The 21,245-nt window shown below is 51.5% G+C and overlaps 1 protein-coding gene across 5 annotated transcripts; it reads right to left on the reverse strand.

Moving 5' to 3' along the window:
* Positions 1 to 7,399: 7,399 nt before the first annotated feature.
* Positions 7,400 to 20,832, reverse strand: LGI3 (leucine rich repeat LGI family member 3). Of its 5 annotated transcripts, XM_043536280.1 has the most exons (9): positions 20,673 to 20,831; positions 18,417 to 18,537; positions 15,568 to 15,639; positions 14,936 to 15,007; positions 14,599 to 14,670; positions 14,067 to 14,138; positions 13,355 to 13,524; positions 12,990 to 13,154; positions 7,400 to 11,819 (listed from the first exon to the last, which is right to left on the reverse strand). In XM_043536280.1, the coding sequence occupies exons 3-9, from the start codon at positions 15,633 to 15,635 to the stop codon at positions 11,002 to 11,004; spliced, it is 1,437 nt and encodes a 478-aa protein (XP_043392215.1). In that variant the 5' UTR covers positions 15,636 to 15,639; positions 18,417 to 18,537; positions 20,673 to 20,831; the 3' UTR covers positions 7,400 to 11,001. The 5 variants fall into 5 exon arrangements, with proteins under 5 accessions (XP_043392215.1, XP_043392216.1, XP_007066383.2 ...); XM_043536281.1 differs by lacking the exon at positions 18,417 to 18,537 and having other exon boundaries at positions 20,673 to 20,832; XM_007066321.3 differs by lacking the exon at positions 20,673 to 20,831 and having other exon boundaries at positions 18,417 to 19,754.
* Between the last annotated feature and the right edge of the window lie 413 nt (positions 20,833 to 21,245).

A 21,245-nucleotide genomic window follows, 5' to 3' on the forward strand; every position in this document is an offset into this window, starting at 1 on the left:
TTTGGGGTTCTCTTTTGTTATCTTCTGGCTTTTGAGCATTAAGGGTGCACTTGGGTCACATTTGCAAGCGTTTCCCAGAAACCATAAGGGCTGAAAACTTATCTTTAAAAAAAATAAAGCTAAAGTGTTCATGTAACCACATGAATCCTGGAGCTGAGGCTTTAAGAAAACAGCAAAAATCATAAGACTAGAATTAAAATCGCCTCCAAGTGACAGAGAATTCACCCCATATAACAACAGATGTAACCAGGACCCCAACTCTCTGAGGGCTTGATTTAGCAAAGCACTTAAGTAAATGCTTAACAAACTGTAACCACATGCTTAAGTCCCAGTGAAGTCAACTAGCTTAAGTGGACTTCAGTGGGACTTAAGTGTGTGCTCAAAGTTAAGCATTGGCTTAAAGGTTTTGCTGAGATTTCAATGCCTTGTGGCTTTAAGAATGGTGTGGGTTGTTGCTAGGCAACAACTGACAATTTTTAAAAAGCAGAGGCAGCTTAGTCTAGTAGCCAGAGCAGGGCAGTGAGAATCAGGTAATCCAGGTTGCAATCCCAGTTCTGGCACTTACTCCCCAGGATACCTCATTTCACCCCTCTGTGCCTCAGTTTCCCCACTGATAAAATGCTGTAGCTATTTACCTACCTCCCTGTGTTGTGTTGCTTAATACATTCATATCTGTGAACTCTTGGGAAGTCCTCGCATGAACAGTGCCAAATAAAGAAACAAAGAGTTATTCATGAATCACTAATCACTACTATGTACATGATGAAAATGGATCAGTGAAACATCCATGCATTTACCCTTCATTTGCCCTTTATTTGGAATTGTCTTCACCACATATCCTTCTTTGTCAAAAGAATTTGTGTCTGCAAATAGGGATCTCAAAGTGCTTCACAAAGAGTGACAAACTAAGGCTCACAAAGTTAGGTAGGTAGGTAAATCGCTCTAAAAGACACACTCTTGTTCAGCGACAAGTTTTTGGGCTAGATGCAGGAATTACTTGGTGAAATTTTCCAGCTTGTGTTACTCCTCAGACCGTCAGACTAGATGATCATAATGGTCCCTTCTGGCCTCAAAATCTACTCTGCCCATTTTACAGATAGGAAAACAGAGATATAGAGCAGAAAAGTGACTTGTCCAACATTACACAGTGAGTCAATAGGAATGCTGGGAACAGAACCCAGGTGTCCTGAATTCCAGCTTTTTACTCTGAGCTCTGAGGATCAAACTGCTGCTTGCCTTAAGAGCAATAGTTGGCTTTGACACAGTGCTTTCTTCTTAATTTATTTATTGTGCCGGAAATTTATGATACGTTCGTGATGTAAATATCATTTCCATGGAAACCACCAGCGATGGCAGAACACATAGGATTCTACTTTCCCCACAGGCTAGGACAAAAGGAGACAGTTGCAGCCCTGTCCAGACTTCCCAAATGTCCCCATTTTGGAGCCACAGTTTCTATCTTTTGAGCAAAACATCTACAATTTTTCCACTCTGTCCCTCCAAAAAGTGTTCCGACTCCATTGTATCTGTCTCCAAAGGTCTCTATTCATAGCTTCCCAAAGTTGGCAGGTACTGCATGCCCCAACCTCCCGCTGCTCCGTGAATAGTATCCCTGCAACAAAGATGTCTTTGTGAAGGGACCTTAACTGGATTTTAGGTCCTATTCACGCACGCTTCTGTGGTACTGCATACATAGGTGAAACTGATGAGACAGAAAAATGAAACAATAGCTCTAGTGTATGTACCTGAGCCATGAAATGTACAATGCTTTGGGTTTAATGCTCTAATCGCGTTGCTATGATCCCATGTTATTAGCCTCCCACTTCATGTACATAGAACTAAGCAACCCTCCCTCTGTTCCTTCAAATCCCTCCTTCCAACCCATTCCTTTTGTGAAGCCTTCCAGTAACTGGCCAAGATCCTCAGCTGGTGTAACGGGGGTAACTCTACTGACTTCATTGGAGCAACCTGAGGTTACACCAGCTGAGGATCTGTCCTGCAGTGTCTCTGTTCTATCGGCAGTGAACTCATGATGTCATATTAGTGTTAGAAAGCTAGGAAGCGGGGCACACCTGCAAAGCACATGCAAGCCCTGGGCTCTACAAACAATACATAACCTAAGATTAGGGAATCAGATTCATCCCTGGTGTAACAGTAAAGCCAATGGAGTTACACAAGGGGTGGATTTGACCTATGACCTTTATTTCAGAAGAGCCCCCTTTAATTTCCTCTATAAACCTAGTAAATCAGATGCCCAGCTGGCATAAATGACCATGCCTCCACAGAGCTACTCCGGTTTGCACCAGCTGAGGGTCTAGCTCTGACTCTCTCTGTATGTGATAACAGGGCAATTACAACCCTATGACGTGCCAATGCCCCCCTGGTTTCAACAGAAAAGAGCTGGACCTAGAGTATTGTCAGCCCTCGACTATGGAATTCACTTCCTCCTGCTCCAACAGAGCCTGAATTTGCTGATTTATTGAACTTCTCTCTCTCTCTGTCTATAGTGCCTATGACCGTGGTATCCAAGAGCTGAAAAAGGGACCCCCAAAGAATTGTCCATAGTGGTCTTCATAGCAGATTATGCTTCCAGACAGGCTGCTAAGCCAATTTGATTTCCCAGGCCTTCGTTCCTCAGGGTTGGGGTTGAACGGGGTATGAGTCCACACAAAGGGGAGATTTGTGTTTGCAAGTCGTCGGGGAGGGCTTAGTATCGCTCTAGCAGAAATTTCCATAGGTGCTTTCCTAACAAATGATTTCAGCCTCCGTTGTAGATTGGAGCCCTCATGAAATGAAAGTGAAAAAACCAACTGATGACTCAGTAATTGGCCCTCATCTAATTCCAGTGGGCTAGAGCTGGACTGCACTATGCTTTCCCCATTGTTATTTGCTGTGGTAGTCAAGACCCAAACAAGTCTCAAAGGTCACAAGTCTCTGACACACAAAAAACAAGGAAGGGAAATTGTGGCCCGTTCACCACTTCTCAGAACGGAAAATCAATATTGATCCTTGTAAAAGCTCCAAGTGACACAGCCCCCTTGGCTGGCACATTTTCCTCGAAGCCTCAGAACCCTTTGAGGATGAGGGCACGGTCACTGGATAGCTGGTTTCCATGGTGCCTCTGGAATGGTTGCTTGCCTGTTTCACTCCGAGTTCTTTGCTAATTGCTTCTGTGAACCACAAAAGGACTTCATGTGAAACAACAGCATCATGAGGCTGTGTGTAACCTGACAGGGAAGGTGCTTGATGCATGCACGCAAATAATCGGTGTGCGTGTTCCAGTGCCCAAAGGAAGAAAACAAACCATGCAGGCTCTGACTGGTAAATGCAAATTGCATTTTGGCAACCGCTTTCCGCAGTGCAACGTGAAAACGACACAAGACACAGAGGGCACAGAGCAGAAAAGAAGGTGCTTGAGGTTTACCAGGGCTGCTTTTGCAATGGGCCGTGGGAGATGCTGCCATTGGGCTGTGAAAAAGTCAAAAGGGCACCCAACGTATACTCTTTTTGTAGTGTTCGTACAGTGCGCATATGTCCGTTGAGAGATGCATAGGTACTTGTGAGCTACACAAGCAGGAGGAGGGATGGTCTTCTGGTTAAAACCCAGACCTGGGACTCAGTAGACCCAGTGTCGTCAAGTCTCACTATATTTGATGTTTGCCCCAGCTCCTGGAGTCATATGATTAGGTGAGAACTGCAGTTTTCATTAGAAATAAAAGCAAGTTTCTAACTCTATTGGTTGCAGAAAAAAACCTGAAAACATGACCTGAGTGCGCCCTGAAAGCTCAGAAACCAGTACACAAAGAAAAAGAGCCAAAAGTGTATTGTTATTTTTTAAAATCTCATGATTTTTGAAGGCTTGGAGATGGAGATTCTGTAGATCTGAGTTGTACTCCTAGATCTACCATTGATTTTGCTGTCTGACCTTAAGGTCAGGCAGTCTTTCAAAGCCTATTAAAATCAATGCCCCCAATTCGGCAAAGCATGTGCTTAACTTTTAAGTGCGTGGGATTTAAGTACAGGATTAAAATGAAGCACATGGTTAAATGCTTTACTGAACTGGGGAAAGCAATCCATGCCTCAGTTTCCCTCATGTAAAATGCAGATGATAATCCCTACAACACAGGGACATTGTGAAAATTCATTGACACATATAAAATGCATTGAGATCCTCCCCAAAAAGGGCAAAGGACGATTACATGCTCTGATGACTCTCTCACATGACCACAGGCTCCGATGAAACTTTGGTGCCTAGATACCGCAGTGATAGGAAAGATTGGTTGTGAGAACGAAGTTCCTGCCATTCAATCTCTGTGATGAATTGGTAGCCAATTTCCCTGGGCCCTGCAATGTTTGGAAAACTCCCTTATCAAAATAATAGGACAGCATCTTGCATTAACAGCCCCGCTCCCTGCAGTGTCAACATTGCAAATAATGGTGTATTGGCTCATGCCTGAAGGATCCTGCAGTACGTTATTTTTGTAGAAGGGCTGTCACAAGTCCTTTTCTTAAATCCAAGGCCCAGCCAAACACCGACTGTGGTTATCTGCATGCTATGCAGGTGGCAACTTCTTTAATTGCAGGGGGACTGACATTCCTCCCGGATGTAACACTAAAGATAATGGAGTTATACCAGGGGTGAATTTGACCTATGAGCTTTATGTCAGAAGCCTCCGCAGCAAGCAATTCCCTTTCCGTTTTCTGGGAAGCTGTGAGCGCAACTGAATGGTGCTATTCTTGTGAGTGGTTTTGAGTTGCAAACCTACATCATTTCACAGGCGATTTATGGTAGATGCACACCTGGCGGGTCGGGATGGGAAGAGATGCAAACCTGGTGAAAGTTAATCTCTGGTGCAAATTGGACAGGCTGGTATTTCCAAATGGAGCTAAGGGAGCTGGTGTCCAACTGTCAGTGGGAGTCACTTGGGAAATCCCAGCCTTAATTTGCACAATGCTTGGGTTTGCAAATGAGGGCTGCCTCCAATTTGCACCAGGGAGCCTGTCTGTGCAAATTCACTATTGTGCAAAATGGACTCAGCCCTTATGAAAAATCAGCCCTTGGTCGAATTAGGTGGGACCATCCGGCTCCTGGTGTAATTCTCTGTTGTCACAGTGTCTGAGCAGCTGTTGTATACTCGGTCCTGGTGTGCTGATCCACCACGGATATTTACCTAGGATTCTTTGTCTGGGGAACACCCAGCAGATGTTTTTTCAAGGTAGAGTTTGATTATATAAGAAACCAGAGTGGTTCCTGTTCCTGGGGGCTGGGGTGCCAGAGGTGCCACACACCACTTAGTTTAATTCAGTATTGAATAAAATATCGTGAAGGCTGCTGTGGGTTATAAAGCTAATGGAAGGCTGGGAGCAAGCCCTGCTTTCCCATCGACCACTCTGCTAACCTTTCACCACCAGGGAAAGACCTTTTCCAGCCTCTAGAATCTATAAACCGAGGCATTTGGGGGCTCCCTTTGATTTCTATTGATCCCTATTGGACTAGTGCAGAGGTTCTCACAACAAAATTTTTGGTGGCCTCAGAGGGCGGCCGTCAACTCTTGCTAGTGGCCACTTTGACAAATTTTCCGAAAACTACTTAATTAACTTTATGAAAAACAAATAAATATATACATATACATGTCCAAATCAGTGTAATTAATTTATGTAGGATTTTTTTTTTTGCAGACTCAATAATAAAAATAATGTAGTAATATTTTGGTGCCCTCCACCATTACATGATAATTTGGCCCTCCACCCATTGCCTCTAGCCCCTGCTGCCTCCCCACTGCCCCACGGGTTTTCCATCATCCCCTGGGCCCTGCTCCTCCCCCCGTCCCCCCATTGTCCTCAGCTCCCTTTCATGGCCTTGCACCTCAGGCTCACCCCACTTCTTGCATCTTGACCATGGCACCCCATAAGGCTGGCCCTGCTCAAGCCCTGCTACCCAGGGCTGAAGCCCAGAGCCGGAGCCCCATGGCTGGAGCCAGGCGGGAGTGGAGGAGGTCAAAGCCTGCCTCCTAAGCCCCTGGGCGCTGCAGGGAGGGGCTGCTGCTTTGCCCCCTGGCCCTCCCCATCTCTGTCCAGGAGGCTATGGTGGCCTCAGGAAAAAACCCAGGTGGCCCCGGTGGTTGGTATTGAGAAACACTGGGGGCTGTTGGGGTTGAATCACAGAGGAGAAAGTGATAGTCGGCTGGGAAAAATAAACAGGGACTGTCCCTGCTGAGCACAGCCAATTGGGAATGAATGGACCAGCCATGAGAGTCACAGCCAGTGCGAGCCCTGGCCACTGTACAAGGTATTCAACTGCTAATCCTTAAAGCACAGAAATGCAGTCACTGTGTCATGTTGTATGGACCTGATCCAAAACCCTCTGAATTCAACAGAAAACGTCCCTTTGATTTCAGTGGGCTTTGGGTCAGGCCTTATAAAAATAAAAATGACCAGTGGGTGGGCCATTCCATATCAGCTAATGACCAGGCTGTCTCTTGGGCCCGCAACTCCTTCATCTGTTTACCAAGGGGCCCAGCCATGCTCTCTCAGTCATTATTGCTTAAATATTGCCTCCTGATAATAGTATTGACAGCACCCTGGCTACTACTGGGACGAGCAATGTGTAAAATAGATAGAGTGAATGAATATCTATGGTGAGAGAGAGTAGGTACATACAGTCACAGAGACAGAAAGACAGCTAGATAGATGGGCATGTATAATATTGGATGGATGGACGGATGGACACAGTACGAGTCATAAAGTAGCTGTCAGGAGGATTTCTGCCCCATCCTTTGGCCAATTGGGTTGGAAATGTGCCTGACATAGGGCTCAAAGGTTTTCCACATGCATCTGAGTTCTCACTTGTAACGGGGGCTGGGATGGGGGGTGGCAGGAGTCCAGCTATGATTGCCTAGCTCTTGGGTGACCAGCAGGGGACATTTCAGGATGGGAGGTGGCCAGATGCTGTCAAGAGGTCCCCTGAGAGCAATGTGAAAGAAAGCACTGGCCACAGGCAACTGCAGATCCCTGAACCTTCTCTCTCAGTTGGGGATAAAATGGAGAAGGGGTTCAAGGGAAAGCATGGTGTGCTGGAACTGGAGGGGCTATGTGTTGCCAGGGTGGAGGGTCAGGGATTAGTGGGAAGGAAATTCTGGGATTAAGGAGAGGAAATATTATGAGATTAGGGGAGGGGATGTGTGTGCCGGGACTGGGAGAGGAACTGTGGGATCAGGAAGGGGCTATTTTGGGATGAAAGGGAGAGGATGCTCAGGGAGGAGAGAGTATTATCAGGTTTGTAACACCCCCATTAGGTTGTGCATTCACACACTCACACAGACACAGACACACACACTCCATCCCTGGGGCTGGCACGTTCCATAGCACAGAGCTCATGGTTCAGAACAAAGGACAGCAGAAGTGTCACAGTGCGTTTATTTTCGGAAGCATTTCGGTAGAGCTTGTACACCTCGGTTATAAGTCGTACGCAGAGAGCATCCTGCTCTGGGGGGCTGAGGAGAGGGGCAGTGTGGCCGAGAGGAAAGCTACAGGCAGCTGATGAGAGAACAGCATGTGGAGCCCCCCCGCTCCAGCCCCCGCACAGCAGGCTCAGGCCGTCCCTGTCACCACTCCCCAGCAGATGGCGAAAGAACCTCAGGGCTACTCCTCTCTCCCGCTGGAGAGCGAGGGGAACAGGAGGCTGCTGATGGGGTCACTGCACACTGACAGCAGGCTCCCCTGAGCCTGCTCCTGCTCCCACTGGAGTCTGCGGGAGCTGTGCCACTCGCTCCAATGGGAGGAGGATCAGGGCCTGTGGGAGCTGCAGGGGAAGGCGGGTTTGAGACTGGGGCACTGCTGCTCAGGAGTAAATTGGTTAGGACAGGCGAGATGCCCTGAAGAGCTCAGGCTCATTCTCTGTTAGGGATAGGGGAACCCTCCTGAAGTCCTCACCTGCTGATCAGCCTTCCCCTTCTTTCTAGGTATCCCTACTGCAAAAGTAACAACCTATCCTCCACCAGTAACAACCTGCAGGGTTTGAACCTGGAGCCATCAGTGCTAAAGGGATAATTCCTGCAGTGAGCAGCAATAGTAGGCTTTTATCTCCTGTGTGAAACCACACCCACAGGCAGGAGGTGGCGACACATAGCCCATCCTCAGCTCTTCCATGCTTTGCATGACCAAACTGTTGGGGGAAAGGAGGGATAAGTAGGGATAGAGGCCCAGATCCTCAAAGGTATTTAAGTGCCTACCACCTATTGATTTCAATGGGAATTAGGCACCTAAAGACTTTTGAGGACATGAGCCATAGAAACAAACGGCTAGAGATGGGGCTAGTCTGTGGATCGGCAATATGGATGAATAAACAGAGAGACGTAATGGGAAACAGATGCCTTCGCCTGGTTAGCCTCCCAGGAGATGAAGCACCAAAACCAACTACCAAAGTTCCTTTTCCCTGGTTCCGACCCACCAGAAAGCCCCCTGCCTTTGAGGTCTGCAGTTGCAAGAGGCCCAGAGACCCCAGAGGAGAGGGGGTTTGGAGCAGAACTTTCTGATGTTCCCCATCTCTAGGCACCCTATGAGGAAGTGAGGAGGCGCAGGGTCTCGTTTCCCCAACACACAAGCAGGATATCAGCAAACTGGGCACAGGGAACCAGTCCCCACTCCCTCTCTGATGATCAGAGGAAATAAGCACAGTATGAAGGGAGAGCTCCTCGCTGCACGTCTTGTAGATGTGCAGGCTTTTCCCACAGCTGGGAAACGACCGCCGGCTGAGCTGCTCTGTGCCTACCAATGCCTGGGACATATAGAATCACAGAGCAAACTGGGACCTTTGCTCCAATCCCCGGTGATGCACTAGAGACAAAGGGGACATCGAGACACTACGGGTCTAATTCTTATAGACACGACAGCCCCTCCGTGCCAACCTGGCCTCTACATGGGAGTCGATTAGTTACATGCTCTTTGGGCATGTGGTGTAAAGGGGCTCAGAGGTGAATGAGAATCAGCCTGGGGGCTGGAATTCTATCTCCCTGAGTAGAATACAGGGGACAATTGCTCCTATCACTGACACCGACGCGACTCCACCCTTTCAGTGGGGAACATACTAGTGAGACCGAGAGATGATCTGGGCCCTGTGGCCATTGGTTGATGTCATCCATAAACATCAAAGGCCAGGCAAAGCCAGCACTGGGATCACGCCAGGAGCTGGGTGGGCTGAAACTTGGTAGTTCAGGAAACCCTGGCTTCCTTCTCTTGTATGGGATGTGTGACTCCCTGGAGGAGTCTCTCCTGTCACTCCCTGTCGCTGTGGCTGCCAGCAATTCTGTTTAACTTGAGCCATGTACGCACATGGCAAGCGAAAGCAGGATAGAAATCCACACACTAGACAAACCAGAACAGGGATATTTCCCTTTAGCTGCTCATCCAGCCTGCCCTGAAAGATGCACTGGTGCTTACGCAGCAGGATTGTGCACTGGAGCAGATGCACTACATTTCTGCTCTGGGATTGTGCACCGGTGCATATGCACGGGGATGGTGTACTGGGCACGTGCACTAGAGTTGTGCACTAGCGCATGCTCTCTGACCCTCTCCACTGGCCCTGGATTTGTGCATGGGGATTTATGCACCCAAGGCACATGGGCTCATGCACTAGACTTGATAGCTAGCATGCTGATAGCTCTTCCTGTCTGCAGATCACAAAGGAGGTCGAGCAACAGTATCTCCCTTTTACAGAAGGGGAAACTGAGGCACGGCAATTTACCCAAGGTCACACAGCAGCTCAGTGGAAAAGCCAAGCCTGGACTCTGAGCCCCAGTCCCTTACACTAACCACTGGACAATGTTGCCCCCTGCAGCTTGACAGAGAGACAATGCCTGGAGGGAAGCAAAGCAGGTCACTGCAGTAAAGTGGGGGAGATACAAAGGGTGCCTCTATACTTCCATTAGCTCCCAGTGGGCCTTGGAAGGCAGCTCACTGAGGAAGCTGGGACAATCTGGGCTGATGTTGCCACTGGGCACACTTCCAAAGAGCCCTCTTGCAGGGCGGATGCAGGAGACAAAGGGGGTCAGGTGGTCTCAGGAGTGGTGCAGCCGCCTAGAGCAGTGTCTCTACAGTCTGAACATGGGTGATGGCTACAGGAAGTGCGGCAGAGGCTGCAGGAAGAGTTTGGGAGAAGTCACGACAAGGGACTTTCTTCTTCCAGGCCCGATCCCCAGCGCTGTGTATGGGGACAGGAGCATGTGTGCAGAGGGAACTGCAGGGAGGGTTCGGGGTGACAGATACAGGGATGCATGCGTGTGTCGGTGGGTGGGAGAGGCAGCGTGATGTGGTGCACCGCCGATGCACCGAATCTGGGTTTGCCCATAAGACTGTGCACACGGGAGTAGCTGTGTGTGCGTGGAAAGTGCAGTAGTGAGAGTGGATGTGTACAGGCACGGATCTGAGGGTGTACATGGACGTGGGTGTCCATCCACGGCAGTATATGGGCATGAATATAAGACTCGATGCAGGGAGATGGATGTGAGGGTAAGGGGTGCAGGAACGTGTGTTTGTTCCTAATGGGGTGCACAGGGATTGTATGGACATATAAAGAGTGAGTGTAGATGCACATGGTATGGCTAAAAGACTGGGAAGGAGTGTACTTGGGGGTGTTGGAGTGTGCGCACGCTGAAGGCAGATGGGCAGGGATGCAATGTGTACGAGATGCTGGAGGGCATGTGGGTATGAGTTTATCTATGGAGGGATGACTGTGGTGAGGATACACTCATGAATATGAGTGTCTGGATGGAATGTGTGCTGGGTATGCATGTACTCATGGGTCTGTGTGAGTATGTATGTGTTCTGGACCTGTCCCTGGATATGGCTGTGGGGCAGCACATGGGCACAGACAGGAAGCCTTAGCCTGAGGAGAGGCAGGGCGCTGGAGTCCCCTGCTCCAGGGGTGTTGCAAGTGGAAGAACATTTTCTCTGCACAGTGTCTAGGCGTGAGGCAGGGAGCTGGGCAGGTGGCAGGGGCACCCCCTACAAGCTGAGGTCCACCACAACGTGCCTGTAGACCAGCGTGCTGCTCTTAAAGCTGGGGGCCAGCAGGACATCCATGTCCTCCAAGGGGACGTAGTGGAAGGCCCGGGGGGCTTGGATGGAGAGTTCCTGGAACTTGACAAACTTCTGTTTCTCCTCATCCCAGAGGTAAACGTGGGTGAAGGAGAAGTCGCTGCCCAGCACCATGTACTGGCGCTGGGACACCAGGAAGGGCTGCATGACCATGGAGCCCCGTGAGGGCAGGGTCTGCAGCTCGGTGAAGCGCTGCCCCTCCCACTTGACCACCTTGGAGTCCCCGATGTAGCGGCTGAGGCACAGATAATTGTCTTTCTTGAACTTGAAGTGCTTGACCAGCTGCACGTCCATCACCTCGGCCACCTCCCCCTGCTGCACAAACTGCTTCTGGGCACGGCTCCACTGGTAGATGACAGGGGCCTGGGAGCTGCTGGAGATGATGAGCCAGGGCTTGCCTTCGTTCTCCACGTATTCCACGTCGGTGTCGCGGTGCCAGGGGTGCAGGGCCTGGTGGGAGTAGAAGCCATTCTGGTTCCAGCGGTAGAGGCTGGTGGAGCCGGCCTTGGAGCTGTCGGCGATGACGAAATACCAGTCGCCGTCAATCTGGAAGGCCTCGATGTCATTGGGCTTGCGGATCTTCCTGCTATCCATGTCCTGGATCTTGATGAACTTGTCCACGTTGGTGTCCCACCGGTAGATGTAGGAGCCGCCGAAGAGTTGTGCCACCACCACGTAGAGCTGCGACTGAGCCACGATGGGCTTGCAGTACACGGCCGAATGAGCTGCAAGGGGGCAAGAGTCAGAGTCAGCAGGAGAGGCCCTCGGCCCCCTGCTCCGGCGCACACTGTGCCTGCATCAGACATGGTCTGCACCCAGAGCCCATTCTGGGCGGCCACAGAGATCCAGCCCAGATTCTCGTCTTCCCAGGCGATGCACCCAGAGCCCATGCCAGGTGGGCAGAGAAATCCAGTTCCAGCTCTTCATACCCAAAGTGAATTAGGCTGAGGGTTCCCTCTCCCTGTCAGGACTGAAGATATTTTTCACCTGTGTCCCTCACAGGCACATGCGCTTCCTGGAATGCGGGGAGAGGAGAAGAACCCGGACTGAATTTCGGTGCCCACCTGGAAGGATGACGTCCAGCTCTGGAGCAGCTTCCAGTAGCTAGTGGAGGAGAGTGTCCCAGGTGAGCAGCGTTAGCATACCTGCTTGCATACACACATACCCCATACCTCTGCCCGCACCTGCATAGTCATGGAAAATCCATACCCTCCCTTAGACTGGGCTTCCCAGGAGGTGGTGGAATCCCCGTCACTGGAGGAATTTAAGAACAGGTTGGACAAACACCTGTCAGGGATGATCTAGGTTTACTTGGTCCAGCCTCAGTGCAAGGAGATGAATTAGATGTCCTGTCGAGGTCCCTTCCAGTCCTACACTTCTCTGATTCTATAACCACTCAAATATACACCCACAGTGGCACTTTCACATGTACACACAAACACTCTCCATATACGCATGCATGCACCCTGCTGTTGGCCTTCAATCTGAAGGGGGCTTCAGGTTGCTTTTCTGTGACAGCGAGGATGCAGCTCCTGCAATCCGCACTCCCTGCCTCTGCCAAAGGGAGTGGGAAGAACCACCCGGCACTGCCAGGTGTTTCTGACCCTAAGCTCTGCACTGTAAACCCCTAGGGTAACTCACAGCCTCCCAGGAACCCGCCCTGAACCGCACCAGGGAGGCTAATGTGCCCTCTTACTAGCCCCCTGCCATGTGCCTCTTCATGGCTCAGGCAATGAGTGACTGATTGCAAGTGACCATGAACCTCTGATAACAGGATCTTGCTGTTTCTCCTAGTGCTCACTATAATGGGACTTGTTGTCTCCCACCTCTGGCCCCACTCCTCCAGGGAAGTACATGGCCATGGCAGAATGTCTGTCTGCATGGCTGGTCCTTACCAGGGATGCGGTCAAAGTCCCTTAGCTTGCGCTCCACATAGTCCCACTTGAGGATGGTGCAGCTGCTGGCACTGGGCTGGGCCAGTGCTACGTAGAGGTCACTGCTGTAGACAAAGGGCTCAGCTGACACCGACTGGAATGGCAGGACCTGGTGCACCACAAAGTCTGGGAGGGAAGGTGCAATAGGTGAAGATGTGGCAGCAGTGGGGACCCCTGTCACACCACCCAGCCCACTGTTCCCTGGCCATGGCAGCATGACCAACGGCTTTGCTTTTCAACCACGCCCATGGAAAGTGGCCCCGTATCCACTCTCCCCTGCCTCCAGCCCTGCCTAGTGAAGCAGTGAGAGCAGCAGCCACTCCTACCTGTCGTGATGCAGTCAAAGTCCTTGAGGGCCAGGTCCCGGATCTTCTGCCCCTGGTAGCGGACAGGGCTGCTGCAGAAGGTGGCAGGCACCGTGGCATTGGTCCTCTCCACCCATTCCACCAGCCACTTGATTTTGCAGTCGCAGATCAAAGCGTTGCCCCGGAGGTCCCTGAGGGTGGTGGAGGGTTTACAATGGAGCACTGGTCGCATGAGCAATGGAACCCCACTACCACCCCTCCATCACCCCCCAGCTACAGACAAGGCCAGGAACCCCAAAGCATGTGTTTACAGTCTGGGCCTGGAGAAGGAAATGGTTCCAGCTCTGGGGGAGCTAGTCTCAACCTTGGTGTGTGGGTGGGGAGCACATTTAGTCCCTTGTGCCTTGTTAAAGAGACCCATCCCTCTGTTCTCCGGCCTGTGCTCTGAGCCCATAGAGCACAAAGGTGCATGTGGATATTGACGCCCTCCAGCCCCAAAGAGAAGGCTAGGGAGCTGGGCGCTGGATCTGCAGGCCAGGAGGGGTGGGGTGAAGGCACTGGGGTAGGCAGGAGAATGGGGAGGCAGGTTGGGCTGCTGCGAGGACCTTGGCCCAGCCCGGGATCAAGGTTCCTGGGCTCTGATATCCTGCTCGTTGGCTCTACACAGCATGGGACAGCGTCTCCCTCAATAACAGGCCCCAAGTGGTGGCAGGAGGCCTGGGCTGGGCCTTACAGGTCACTGAGGATGTCCAGGGATGTGAAGATATCTCTGGGCAGCGTCTGCAGGTTGTTGTTGGCCAAAGATCTGAGAGAGAGAGAGAGAGACTTATTGCCAGGAAAAATGGCACCTCCTTCTGAACGGACCCTGGGCAGAAGGTCTGGCCTGGAAGCTAGCACTGTGTCCACAGTGGCAACTCCCTACCCCACGGCTCTGGCTTTTTTTGATAGGTGGAGCTACCACCCTAAAAGTCAGAGAGACAGGGTTGTCTGCTCATTGCGAAACTCACAAATAGATGGTCCTGTTGTACTACTCTGTCAGGCATGCCATCCGCACAGGCACGTGTCCGGCATGCCAAGCGTATCATACCCACAAGCTCTGTGGCACACATTATACCCACAGCATGTGTGAGGTGTGCTGTACTCACAAGTGCCTGTGAGGTTTGACATGCTCATGGGAATGCCATATCCACAGGCACGTGCTAGGTGCACTCTACCCATAGGCTCATGCAAAGTGTGCCATGTCCACCGGCACGGGTCATACTCACAGGTGTGTCAGGGACTTCAGCCCTCGGAAGGTGAATTTCGACAGAGAGCGGATGTCATTGTTCTCAATGAACCTGCGGGGACAAACGGGGACACAGGTCATGCCCTCTGCTCCCTGAGAGGTGGTGCTGCCAAGCAGCCGCAGGGACTGAGCTCCCCTCTCTCCTGGGGTGGCCATTTCAGATGGGAGGGGAGCATCCATGGAGTGGGATGCCGCGACCCCCCAACCCTAACCAGAGGTGGCACCTTCCCTGCAACCCCCCTCCAAGACTTTCTCCTCCCAAATCCCACCATCGCCTCCCTCCAGCCGACCCCAGTGCGAAGGAGAGGCGCACGTACAGGTACTGCAGGTGGGAGAGGCCGGTGAAGGCATCGTCCCCGATCAGCATAAACTTGTTGGAGTTCAGTAATCTGCAAAGAGAAAAGCGAGACATCAGCTCCGGGGGCCGCCATCTCCAGCAAGGCTGGGCTGCATTGGGGGTGCTAGGCTGAGAATACCACAGACTGGAACCCCTTCCCTCTGCTGCGGGTGCACCGAGAAGGCAGAGGTCTGGACGCAGGCTGTGAGTTCAAATGCTACCTGCTGCAGCTCAGCCGTGGTCAGGGGTTAACCTCCGATGCCGTGGGGGAGGCTTTCCCATTGCACGGGGCTGGAGTGCCTCTGTGTAGGATGATGGGGGAGCAGAGTCCTCCCTCGTGCCTGTGGTTTGTCCCAGAGAGAGGGGATAGCGTGGAGGTCTTCTCTGCCCATCTGTATCTCCCATGACCTCACCATTCAGCCACCTAGATCAGGCATGCCCAGCTTTGGGGGAGATCAAACATTACAGCACCAAGGCCTCCCCAGGGAGACTCTGCCGAGCCTTTACCAGCCCATGCTGCCTCACAGGGCATGGGAAGGCCTGTGTCCCCATCCTTGGGGACCGCCCTGGCAATAACAAGCCCCCATCCCAATGAGAGACCCAGAGACGTACAGGAACTGCAGGAGGGGGATGTGAGCGAAGGCTGCTGCTTTGATTTCAGTAAAGGCCGCGTTCACCATGGTCCTGCGGAGAAGGAAAGGAGGAGAGAAAAGCTCAGGACCATTCCAGGAGGATGGGGTGTTTAGCACTCAGAAAAGTGACAGCAGCATAGTGTGGGTTGGAGCTAGGCAGACAGCAGTGTGCAGAGCCCGTCGGGACTTTTCAGGGAAATTTGTTTTTTGTGGGGAAATGTCCGTTCACAGAAACCAAAGCTGCCCGCAGGGAAGGATGGTTGGTTTCTACGAGTTTCCCCGTTTCCGAACAAATTTGAAAACACATTTTAAATTGCCAAGGCCTCGGCTTTTTGACATTTTCCAAATGAAAAAAAAAAGGTTTGTTTTTCAGGTCAAAATGAATTTGTTTCAAAATTTTAGTGCATGGTAAAAGAAACATTTTTTAAAAAGGTCGAAATCGAAACGATGCATTTCCCTAGACGCAATTTGAAATTTTCTACCGATCTTTGGTTTGCAAACATTTTCAAGATTTCAACTTTTGGTCCCTGATTCAGGATGGGGAAAATGTAGAAATCTTGAAAATCCTCGCAGGTGAGGACAAGCATTTCCTGCTCAGTTCAACTGGTATGTGTTGTGTAAGCATCTCTGCGTCTCGTGTTGCTCTGCCAATGCCCCTCAATGCTGGCCCACAGCCGCCCTGCTCTCCCACCCGGGGCCTGCCACAGCTCTGCCAACACTCCTCAGTGCTGATCTGCAGTCTCCTGGTATCCTAGTCCTAGCTTGGCATGCTCCAGTTACTGCTCTTGAATCCAGGCACGGCCTTTCCAGGGGGAGGTTTATATCTGCCCTCTGCTCTCCAGATGGAGGAGGTATATTTAAAGAGCTCTCTCTCTCTTTTGCTGTAATTACAGCCCGAAGGTCCAGGGAGCCTTGGGACCCCTTAACCAGTCGATAGGGCCATGCTTCGGCAAAGGGAGCCTGCCTGCCTCCTGCTGCAGAGAGCTGGTCTGCCTGGGACAGGTCCAACAAGTGCAGTCTGATTGGAAATAAACCAACGGAGGCAGGGGCAGAATTGCTAATGCAATGCAGGACCCGCAGCATGGAGCAGGTGCTCCTCATTTGCATCATCCCATCCTCCCACTCCCCAGCACCCTGGCAAGGAGGATGGACTGCAGCAGAGCCAGCCTGTGCAGGAAGGAAGAGTGCTCCTGCAGACAATTAAAGAACGAAGTCAGCAGGCCTCCCACCCTGGGCTCTAGGGTTTGAGCGGGTCAAGCCAAGGACAAGGGACCTAGGATGGGCAGAAATGGGGTATACTTCAGGGCTTCAGACAATCTCTATTAGAGACCAGGATGGGAGTTATCCAGGGGGTGGGAGGCAGATTATCTCCCATCTGCTATTGTGCTGGTGCTGGCCGCTCTCAGAGACAGGATACTGGGCTAGATGGCCCTCGGGTCTGATCCAGTCTGGCAGCTCCTGTGTTCCTATGGAATTTCTCAGGCCCCACCAGGGACATAGCCAGGGGAAGCATGCAGTGCACACACACAGCAGACAAAAAGGGGACTCTCTCTCACATGCACACACTCTAAAATCAGATACATACACACACACACACGCACGCAAACGCCACACAGGAGATGCACACCCCAGAGAAAAAATGCAGGGGCACCAGACACACACACATATCAAGCACACGCGCACACTTTCCCCACACACCATGGCAATCTACAAAGGGTCAGTTCCAGTATGTCTCTGCGGAGATACAGCAGTGACAGGCGCATGAGATTAGATCAAACCATTCCTTTTCCTTCTCTGCTCTCACCCCAGCCAGGTCAGGAGGGACCCGCAGGCAGAGTTAGGAGCTTTTTGAGGTCAATGAGAGGTGGCATGGTACCACGCCAAAGAGGGCAGTCGGGACCTATTGTAGGTCTGGATCAGCTGTGACAAACAGTGGAAGGAAAGGGCTGCCTATTTCTGGGCTGAGGAGCTACCCAGGAGGTGGCAATACACTAGGGTAACCAGACACCAAATGTGAAAAATCGGGACGGGGGTGGGGGGTAATAGGAGCCTATATAAGAAAAAGACCCCAAAATCAGGACTGTCCCTATAAAATCAGGACATCTGGTCACCCTACAATACACGGATGAAAGAGCGTTCATGTACCGCTTTCCCCACACACACACACTTACTGCACTTGCACCAACATGCACTACTTTTCATACACCTAGCTTTCATTCTCACACACACACACACTTCCATACACAAACATGCTCATTTATAAACATAATGCATTTGCACAACACACCCCTCCCCCACATGGTCAACAACATGCTCACATAAGCTTACACTGATGCACACCCAGACATATAACATGATCAGAAAGAAAAATACATCCAAGAGGTATAGACACCCAGCATGGTCATGCAGACATGCATATGTTTACATGCACACATAAATGATTTTCTCATACAAATAAGCAGCTACAGCATACATACACGATAACCTGCATGCACACAGAGGGTTATTATGGAACACACATTATACATTTGTGCACACATATACCCCATGGATTCACACACACACCATCTCTCTCGGTGTTAGTGAACCCACAACAACCCCATTCCGATGTAACCCCAAGGAATATGCTGCCTTCTGGGAACCCTCCAATAGCAACAAGGGCCCTCAGCCTTTTCGTCTAAAGCTCGATCAACCCCAGGGATTGCCCACCTCCATCTCCCTCAACCCCAACCCCAATGCTCCAGACATTCCCCCAGCCCACCTACCTCCCCCACCATATCCCTATCCCTCATCCCAGTGATCACTCCCTCCTGCTCTGCTGATACTCACAGGGAAATGACCTCCGTGGGCAGGTTCCTGGGGACAGCTTTGGAGTCGATGCAGAAGGCAGTGTCCCTGGTGCAGGAGCAGCTCTGGGGACACGGGGGCAGCTTGGGGGCTCGCTTGGAGCCTGCAGGCAGCCAGAGGTAGGCCAGGCTGAACAGGAGGAAGGCAAGGACTTGCCCCCTCCGCATCACTTTACCTGGCTGCAGCTCAGCCATCTCCCTGGCCTGTCCTCCGTCCCCTCCAGGAGAAGAATCCCCCCGTAGATTGTTGCTTCAGCTCTGCTATGTAATCCTCCCTCCTCTCCTGGCTTTGCTCTCAAGCCCAGGAGCTGCAGTGAAGAGCTGAAGCAATCCTGGGAGTGAGGATGCCACAGTCCATCATGCTTCTCTGCAGAGCACCACATTCAACTGCTGGGGTGGGGGAAGCAGGAGTGCTTTGCTGCTGAATGATTCGTCAAAGTGATAGCACGGCTGGGGTTGTCTGTGGTGCATGGGGAGCGTGGGAGTGTGCCACGTGCAATAGTATGTGTGCATGTGCATACTGCATGCACTAGTGTGTTTGCAGGTGTGAGTGTGTGTATGTACCGCATGTAACAGTGTGTATGTGTGTCTCTCTCTCCAGGTATGACTTCTGCATGCGTGTTTGTGTGTCTCTCTGTGTGTGCATGTGAATGTGAAAATACATGTGCAAGAATGTAACTGTAAATGTTTGTAGTGTGCATGCAAATGCAGTGTGTATACAAATATCTGACTGTGTGTGTACTTTGTATGTGCGGGGCTGTGCACGATGGAGCATGTATGGGTTGTGAACGGCTCTGACCACGCTCTTATGTGCCTGAGAGTTTGTGTGTGCTTTTGGGACTGCATGAGCCTGTGTGCGCCTGGGTTGTGTGTGTTCTATGTGCGCTTGTGTGTTTGTTTATGTGTGTGTATGAAAATGGGTGCACATGCAGGCATGAGTGTGTGAATATGTACATGTGGGTCAGTGTACTTGGGTGGGTGAACAGGTGTGCACATGGAAGTGTGTGCACCTGAGTGCTCTTGTGTGTATCCCGAGAGCATGGTTAGTTGAAGCACAGACTCTTCCATCGGCTTCTGGCCCTTGCTGACCCACCCTCCCCATCACACTCATTCCCGCCAGCTTCACAAAGACCTTCACCTGCAGCAGGATCCTCCCACCTGAAACAGGGGCCTCAGCTTTGTCCTCCCTGCCTGCTCATTTCCTTCCGATCTCTCTGCCCTGTAGTCCCTGGATTTGCAGCATTCTACCGATGTCACCGATTCCCTCCCCCATCAACCCCTGCCACCACCACCCCGTACACTCCCCAACCCCCTCCCGTCTGACATGTCCTTGCTGAGCTCTCTTAGATAATTTATGATGACCTGAATGACTTGTGAGGCACAAGCCAACCAGTGGCCACCGTTCCAGGCACAGCCTTCTCCTGGCTAACAATGAGAGGGGATGGCTCTATAGAGAGCATTCTTACTCTCCGCAGCTGGGCCTCAGGCCAGGACACTGACAACAAACAAACAAGGGTCCCGGGGCCCAGTGGAGGCAGGGCAAGGGGAGAAGTGATTGTCAAGTCATGGGGTTGTCACTGAGCTCCCACGGGGCAGGAGAGGGGAGACGGCAAAGGGAGGGACATGGCCAGAAGCTATGGAGTGAGGGGATGGGTGGATCTGGGGCAGAACACATTATGGCAGCCCAGCTCCCCTTCACTGGAAGGGGCCTCATCGCTCCATCTGTACTTTCTCCAGGAAGCAGGACAGTACGCTGGGGGCAGTCCTGAAGCTCAAGGTGCACCTGATAGCCTCAGGGCAAGAAAAATACAAGGAGAGCTCTTTCTGCTGAGGGCTGGGCCAGCACTTCCAGTGCAAAACCAGCACAAAGGACCAACCTCCTGTGCAGGCTCCAAGGCCTCAGGAGGGGAAGCTGGGGACCTAATAGCTGTGTACCATTGCCAGTCCTCTTATGTTCTGTCACAAGGGCTCTGCAATCAGCTGCAGACAGGGTCAGGCTGAACAGCTGTCAGGCCATGGTTAACTGCAGAACAACTGTAAGGTCAGATCCGCCTGGAGCAGGGTCAGAGGTTAGCTGTCAAACAGCAGAAAGGTCAAAATTCACTGGGGACCAACTGGTGTGTTAGGAAGTGCCTGCATTCATTCAGTGAGCTGTAGAAATCAGCTCATCTCTGCCCAGCTGCAGCCCTGCAAACTTCCCCTGTCAAAGGTCCCACCCCATTAGTATAAGGTCCCTTACCCTGGAGGCTGTCCACAGCTGCAATTATTTAGATCCAGGTTTGAGACCAGATTTTGAAGCCCTCAGTGTCAGGAGAGAGGGTGGCTCAGAGCTCTGGTTTGGGTCTGTCTCTACTTGCAACATGTGGAAGCAACAATGATGGGACGAGACACCTAGAGAGAACACTCCACTGTTTGAGGGATCTGACCCGTTCAGAACACTGTACAGAATGTGACTCACCCACGGCCCCTCCCCAAAGACTGCTGGCTTCCCACACTCTGATAAAGGGCCCGGGCACTCATGACTAGTGCTCTTGTGGGAGGCCTTTGATTTTTGGTTTTTGCTTTGAACATCTGAAGCACCATCAGGTGCCAGAGGAGCTAAGAGACTTGGGGCACTGAGCCAAGCCTGGCCATGGCCATATCGATGGTCCGGATGCGCCAACCTGAAGGGCAGCACTAGCCCCTCAGAGTTGGATGACTTTGGCCTCAGAACCCCTGTAGTTGCAGCTCTTGGGTGCTAAGAGGCCCATGTGCCCAGAGACAAGTGTCCTCGGAGACTCTCGATGGACACGGTCCCAGGGGCTTATCAGAA

Source organism: Chelonia mydas, chromosome 26 (genome assembly GCF_015237465.2).
Source record: "Chelonia mydas isolate rCheMyd1 chromosome 26, rCheMyd1.pri.v2, whole genome shotgun sequence".
NCBI classification, from domain to species: Eukaryota; Metazoa; Chordata; order Testudines; family Cheloniidae; genus Chelonia; species Chelonia mydas.

Excerpts from the sequence above, each read along its gene's own strand:
- LGI3 (XM_007066321.3), bottom strand. The coding sequence starts at position 18,628 with ATGGCTGAGCTGCAGCCAGGTAAAGTGATGCGGAGGGGGCAAGTCCTT. Across the intron at positions 15,640-18,416 it reads CCCACGGAGGTCATTTCCCT|GACCATGGTGAACGCGGCCT; the intron begins GTGAGTATCAGC and ends CCTTCTCCGCAG. Across the intron at positions 11,820-12,989 it reads GGACTTTGACCGCATCCCTG|CTCATTCGGCCGTGTACTGC; the intron begins GTAAGGACCAGC and ends GCCCCCTTGCAG.